Source organism: Engraulis encrasicolus, chromosome 4 (genome assembly GCF_034702125.1).
Source record: "Engraulis encrasicolus isolate BLACKSEA-1 chromosome 4, IST_EnEncr_1.0, whole genome shotgun sequence".
Taxonomy (NCBI): domain Eukaryota; kingdom Metazoa; phylum Chordata; class Actinopteri; order Clupeiformes; family Engraulidae; genus Engraulis; species Engraulis encrasicolus.
The window spans coordinates 33,401,519-33,409,018 of record NC_085860.1 but is presented as its reverse complement, the minus strand read 5'-3'; the positions used below and the strand labels follow the sequence as shown (position 1 = coordinate 33,409,018).

Here is a 7,500-nt window from a genome sequence, read left to right as displayed (position 1 = left end):
TTTCCCTTACACGCGGCACGCGATGTAAACGCAGTTAGCGATGATGCATGCGACTAGCGATTTGGACGAAGATCCTCGCATATCGGCGTGTCATCATAACGCATCGTTGCGCACATGTTCTGTTACTCACCCGATGTTACACGTGTGCACACATGAATCAACTGTAATACCCTTACGGTCACTTCCTAATGCTTTCCCCTCATTCTGTGTCACCGTGGGACTACTTATCTAACCAATACAGAGTCTATAGGATGTATTTACTCCAGGAGGAAAATGCGAAGGAAATTCAAAATCGTAATTCAAATCGTTTTAACAAAAACGGATATCGTTAAAAAAAAAAAAAAAAAAAGTAAAAAAAAAAAAATTTTTTTTTTTTTTACATTTTCGTAAACTATGGCGGCCAAATTTAAACTATGGCGGGCCGCCATAGTTTCCTCAATGTATGGGAAACACTGCACACACACACACACACACACACACACACACACACACACACACACACACACACACACACACACACACACACACACACACACACACACACACACACACACACTGTCTCTCTCTCATTCTTTCTATCTATCTCTCTCTCTCTCTCTCACACACACACACACACACACACACACACACACACACACACACACACACACACACACACACACACACACACACACACACACACACAGAGATACAAACTGTACACTCATACTCACACTAACACAAGATTCATTGATGAGAATGCGCCCATTGCTACAAAAAAATCAGTAACTGAAATATGTTCGTGTGTATAATCAGTAACTCTGGTCATGTATGTATGTGTATGTGTGTACACGGGTCCGTGTGTGTGTGTGTGTGTGTGTGTGTGTGTGTGTGTGTGTGTGTGTGTGTGTGTGTGTGTGTGTGTGTGTGTGTGTGTGTGTGTGTGTGTGTGTGTGTGTAAGGGCGTGTGTCTGTGTAAGGGTGTGTGTGTGTGTGTGTGTGTGCGTGTGTGTGTCTGTGTGTGTGTTTGTGTGTGTGTGTGTGTGTGTGTGTGTGTGTGTGTCTGTGTGTGTGTGTGTGTGTCTCTCTGTGTGTGTGTGTGTGTGTGTGTGTGTGTGTGTGTGTGTGTGTGTGTGGTGTGTGTATGGTCTGTGTGTGGTCTGTGTGTGTGTGTGTGTGTCTCTCTCTCGTGTGTGTGTGTGTGTGTGTGTGTGTGTGTGTGTGTGTGTGTGTGTGTGTGTGTGTGTGTGTGTGTGTGTAAGGGCGTGGGTCAGGGTCCCTACTCACAGAGCTGGCTCTGTTGGCTTGTGTTTACTCGGTCCCCTAAAAAACACTGACCCCTCCTCCTTTTCCACCTCCATCTCTCTCTCTCTCTCTCTCTCTCGCTCTCTCTCTCTCTCTCTCTCTCTCTCTCTCTCTCTCTCTCTCTCTCTCTCTCTCTCTCTCGTTTCCACTCTTTGCTCTCTCTCTCTACCTCTTCATCTCTAGCGCTCTCTCTCTCTCTCTCTCTCTCTCGCTCTCTCTCTCTCTCCTCATCCCTATCTCTCTGTATCTCTCTCCTCCCTCTCTTCCTCTCTCTCTCTCTCTCAATTCTTCAAATAAATCAATTGATCAAAACTTTCAATCTGTCACCTCTCTCTCTCTTTCTCATCCCCATCCCTACGTCATCCCCTCTTTTTCACTATTCATTTTCTGTCTATGTCCCTCTCTCTCCCTCTCTCAATCTCTCTCTCTCTCTCTCTCTCTCTCTCTCTCTCTCTCTCTCTCTCTCTCTCTCTCTCTCTCTCTCTCACTCTCTCGCTCTCTTTCAACCTACCCCCTCCCTCTCTTTCTCGCACCCCCTCCCTGTCCCATCTGGTCAGTGCTGTAGTGTTTGGCCATCTGAAACAGCCTAACCCACAGTGGGTTCTGGTGTGAGTGAGAGACGGTCTGTGTGTGTATTTCGCCTCACCAAATAACCGGCGACATAGCTATCCTGCTCGCTCGTTTGTGCGAGTGTGTGTGTGTGTGCATAACCTGTGGTAGCGTTTGGTGAGGGCAAAAAATGAAGGGTCGAGAACGGCACTGTTCAGCTCTATCATCCTCCTCTTCATCGTCCTCTTCCTCATGTGCTCTTCACAGCGGAGTTGGACGGCCCGACAAGGGAGTTGGACGATCCGACAGCAAGATCAGCGCCAAGACACTATATGGTAAGCAAACTTTTGAAGTGGATTACTCTGTGATTCTGGTTGTGTGTGTGTGTGTGTGTGTGTGTGTGTGTGTGTGTGTGTGTGTGTGTGTGTGTGTGTGTGTGTGTGTGTGTGTGTGTGTGTGTGTGTGTGTGTGTGTGTGTGTGTGTGTGTGTGTACTGCACCAATCTACCTTCGTGAGGCCACTGCTCGCTCCATGTGGGGCCTAAATCCTTGACTCCACATGTTTTGACCCTTTTTTCTGGGGTAGTTTTGTTGTTACTTACTGGTAAAAGTAAAGGTGTAAAAACATTTCCTCACTGACAGGTTAGAGTGAGGGATTGTTTTGGTTTGTACACAGTGTAACATTCTTAAGCTATTGTAGGGTTAATATGAATGGAAGGGCCCCAAAAAGATAGGAAGGGCCCCACAAATGTTGGGCTGTGTATTTCTTGTGTGTGTGTGAAAGTGAGTGTGTGTGTGTGTGTGTTTGTGCGTGTGCGTGTGTATGAGTGTGTGTATGTGTGCACGTGTGTGAATCAGTGTGATCTGTCTGTGTGCGTGTGTGTGTGTGTGTGTGTGTGTGTGTGTGTGTGTGTGTGTGTGTGTGTGTGTGTGTGTGTGTGTGTGTGTGTGTGCGTGCGCGTGCTCGCATATGAGTGTGGGTGTGTGTCTATACATAATTCCTTCCTATTCCTTGTATTTGCATAGCTGCATAATCTTTAAGATCATGTAAAGCATATGCCATGCAGCTTCTGCACTGATACAATATATGGATGTACAGTGCCCATGACTCTGGGTCTGTGATGACAGGGCGCTCTCTGGACCCCTTTGGATAGGTGTTAGATGCAGTGTGTGTGTGTGTGTGTGTGTGTGTGTGTGTGTGTGTGTGTGTGTGTGTGTGTGTGTGTGTGTGTGTGTGTGTGTGTGTGTGCGTGCGCGCATACTTGTGGATCACACTTGTTTTTTTTCCCTTTGATTGGACGTACAAGTGTGTCAGAGTGGTGGGTCAACAGTATGTCTACAAATGTACCTGTGTGCTGTATCAAGAAGCTAAATGCTGCATGGGACTATGGAAACTTCACTATATGGAAATAGCTCTCTCTCTCTCTCTCTCTCTCTCTCTCTCTCTCTCTCTCTCTCTCTCTCTCTCTCTCTCTCTCTCTCTCTCTCTCCCTCTCTCTCTCTCTCTCTCTCTCTCTCTCTCTCTGTGTGTGTGTGTGTGTGTGTGTGTGTGTGTGTGTGTGTGTGTGTGTGTGTGTGTGTGTGTGTGTGTTCATATGTGTGTGTTGGAATGTGAAGGAAGTCTGTGTCTGCTCTTGGTGAATGACACACCTTCATGTAATGCCACAATGTTTTCCACTGCATGAATGAATGTAAGACCAGTCGTGGCTGGAGCCTTGGTTAATGGGTGGGTGTGGGTGAGTGAGGGAATGGCGAACGGCGGGGCGTGGTGTAAAAGTTCGATGTGTGTGTGTGTGTGTGTGTGTGTGTGTGTGTGTGTGTGTGTGTGTGTGTGTGTGTGTGTGTGTGTGTGTGTGTGTGTGTGTGTGTGTGTGTGTGTGTGTGTGTGTGTAGGGGTGTACACTGTCTCTTGCCTTTGTGTAGTTTTGTAGATGTTTATACATTTGTCATTTTTGGGCCTTATGTAGACAGGCCTCTGCTTCATGCTTGCTGTTGCCAAACAACAACAAATAAGTGACCAGGTGGACATCAGCTGGCTGATTTTATTGCTAACTTTATAATATATCACATTGATTATGCCATTGATGTTTGCTTCATATAATATTTATTGATTTTTTATTGACAATTTCAATTTGTTTAAGCAGCCATAAAAAACATCTTGACAGATGGGTGAAGTGATCTGATTGACTGGAGCTTCATCTATTGTCATACAGAGGTATTTGATAGACAAGGCCACCTCTGAGAAGCCACAGTAAAACAGTCACAGGGTTAATTCAACACCTACAGAGTGCTCTGGGACAAAATACACTGTAGACTATGTTAAATCGACTCTCTAAGTGCAACGCATAATTTTTTCATGTGTGGAATGGGAGCTTGGCTACAAGTAACACCTATGAGCCTTGCTGTCGCAATTGGCCCTTTCTAATGTAATGCCAGACAAGGTCTTTTTGAAGCAAGACAAGCTTCTGCCTGTTTGAGGCAGAAAAAAACGTCCTGCGTACTTGTTAATGTCAATGCTGCTGGTATGGATGCAACTTGCTGTTTTGACTGTACGGATTGGGAGGTGTTTGAATGTGACGACCTGGACAGTAATGTGGAAACAGTTACCGATTACATCAATTTTTGCGTGGACAGCCTGATCCACACCAAGCAGGTTAAAATGTTTCCAAACTCAAAACCATGGATCACCAAAGACATTAAGAACCTGCTGGTGGAAAAAGAACAAGCCTTCAAAGCCAATGATCAATGTAAAGGGACAATTATTCAGAGGGAGATACAGGCGAAAATTAATTATATCAAGGGACTATACAAATCAAAAGTGGAAGAACTGATGGTGGCCAATGATTCACGTATGGCGTGGAAAGGAATGAAAAACAATGTTTGGGCAAAGTAAACAACAGAACATCCCTTGCCACTCAATAGAGGAAGCAAATGCTTTGAATGAACACTTTGCGAGATGGGAGAGCTCTCCGCGGCTCTTTCCGACTTGGCCAGACAACGTGGAGAGCACGGTCATCACTGTTCCCAGCAGGGAAGTCAAGCGAGTGTTCGCTCAAGTGAAACCTCGGAAAGCAGCCGGCCCAGACAAGTTGCAGAGCATGGTTCTCAGGACATGTCACCAACAACTGAGCCATGTTTTCTGCGACTTGTTTCAGAGATCATTGGACTGTCATTCAGTGCCTAGGATTTGGAAAGCGGATGAAATTCTGCCACTACCTAAAAAACAAAAGCTGGTTGTTCTGAATGATTACAGGCTATAGCACTAACATCTGTGGCGATGAAATGTTTGGAGAGAATTGTGAGCACCCACTTAAAACAACAAACAGCAACTCAAATGGATACACTGCAGTTCGCATACAGACGGAGAAGGGGTGTTGAGGACGCAGTAACCACAATGTTGAATGGCAAACATCTGGAATAACCATCTTCATACGTGCGCATTCTGTTTGCAGACTTTTCCTCTGCGTTCAACACCATACAATCGCATATCCTCATCGAGAAACTGAGTGCCATGGGAGTGAACTATGCACTTTTGAAATGGGTCTTTGATTTTCTGACTGACAGACTGCAATATGTTAGAGCAAGTAATGGACAGTCATCTACCATTATCATAAACAGGGGGGTTCCTCAGGGGAGCGTTTTATCACCTTTACTGTACATACTGTACACGAATGACTGCGTGAGCCACACCCCTGAATGTTCTGTTTTTAAATTTGCTGATGATACTGCGATAGAGGGTTTAACTTTTATACAAAGTGTGGTCACCTTTGCCATTCAGTGTTGGGGAGGTGGTCTGTCTGTTAAAAACAGACACATGCTGGACAAAATCACACACTTAGGCTGTAAAATAACTGGAACAGAAGTTAAAAGTATCAGGCAAATCTCTGATGAGTACACTACCAGCTTGGCATTAAAAATAGTAGATGATCCATCCCACCCCCTTTTCTTTGAATACTCCCTCCTCCCATCTGGACTAAGATACAGGTTACCCTTTTTTAGAACTAATAGAGGGTTAACATACTTTGTGCCTAGAAGCATCCAACTGTTGAATAAGTTAAGTGCAGACAGAGATAATATAATAACTTTAATATACTGAATGTATATAAGATATTAATTTTAATTTAATTATTTCTATTCTACCAGGAGTTTTTGTTTTGAATACTCTGTATGTTTTGTTTGTTTTTTGGTCTTGTCCTTGTATAATGTCGTAATTGTCTGTATGTTCAAGTGTTCCCAAAACGCAAAACAAATTCCCCCTGGGGCAATAAAGGTATATTCATTCATTCATTCATTCATTCATTCATTCATTCATTCATTCATTCATTCAACTGAGAACAAGCCTTGAATGCTTTGAAATGTCCAATGTTCAAGTGTGTCTGACATCATGTAGTCAGGCTACCTAGCAATTTGCCAACAGGTTTGTCTTAATAGCCAGTAGTATTAAACATGCATGAATACTTATGTCAGAGTGTGCACAGTATGTGTTCCCTCGCTCTTTAATGGCTAATTGTTGACATCCTTTGTGAGGACAGGCTGGCAGCTTCCCTAGATGAGTAATGTCCGTAGCTAGGTACACAGGGCAGGGTGCTTGTTATAGGCCAGCTCAGCTACAGTATGCGGTCACCGTGCTAAACTCGTCTCTTTAAAGCAGGGTTGTGAAACTCAAATTGACTGAGGGCCAATATCAAAATCTGGAACGAGGTCGCGGGCCGAACTCAACAATTATTTTTAAAAATGGACTAAAATTGTGCATGCATGCACTTCATGCTCGGAGTTAAATTGTGCATACAGTCTTTCCCATCATATTTTTTAGTTAAAATATGTCTGCACATCCTGTGCCACAGCAAATTCCATGTTCAAGTCATGTTACGCTATACATTAATGGTGTATTAGGCCAACGGTAATACACATTTGAAATGATCTGGCGGGCCGAATAAAATGGCTCCGCGGGCCAAATTTGGCCCTCTGGCCTGAGTTTGACATCCCTGCTTTAAAGGGACACTGTGCAGGAAATGGTCAAAAAAGGTACTTAAACTATGCTGCTCATTGAAACTGGGCTCCCTATTGCCAAATTTGATCTTTACATGAAAGTTTACTAAGTAATAAACAAACATTTTATAGTATGGTCCAAGTACAGTCATTTTTGCTGCTATTTTTGGAAATTCAAAATGGCGGACCATGGAGAACATCCCCTGTTTCATGTATGAAAAGTGTATTTTTTCCAGTCATAGTGAATACGAATTTGATGGTGGTGGTAAGTATTCATGAAAAGGTAACATTAGTGAATGGGCAGCATGAATTCTGGAAATAAACAACTAAAAATCTCACACAGTGTCCCTTTAAAAAATGAATAAAGAGAGCATTTGGTGAACCGATTCCTGACCCAGCCATGATCTATGCATGAAAAATATTCTCTGCCGCTAGGTTATAGGGTTCATGTATTGTACTGGCTATGTGTACATTACAGTGTGTGTAATATACAGAGAGAGAGAGAGAGAGAGAGAGGTTCCTATTCTTTTTCTTTGTTGACACCCCCGCCCCCCACACTGTGGTCATGTTGCACGATAGGCATTCACAAACGCTTGTGATAACTGACTTAATTATTTGTTTATCTACTGTATTTAAATAAGGGCTACATGTGTAATGTGGACCTTATTTGTTATGATTT

General features: G+C 43.7%; 1 protein-coding gene across 3 annotated transcripts in view; it reads left to right on the top strand.

Annotated features, from left to right (window-relative positions):
• The window catches only part of eps8l2 (EPS8 signaling adaptor L2), an 80,461-nt gene that overhangs the window by 20,518 nt on the left and 52,443 nt on the right, over nt 1–7,500 (top strand). The window contains exon 3 of one of the 3 annotated variants that reach the window (XM_063196136.1): nt 2,101–2,168. In XM_063196136.1, coding sequence (XP_063052206.1) covers nt 2,101–2,168 — 68 coding nt within the window. Of the gene's footprint in view, nt 1–1,957; nt 2,169–7,500 lie in introns of those variants that run through there. The other 2 variants (XM_063196135.1, XM_063196134.1) reach the window with 2 other exon arrangements.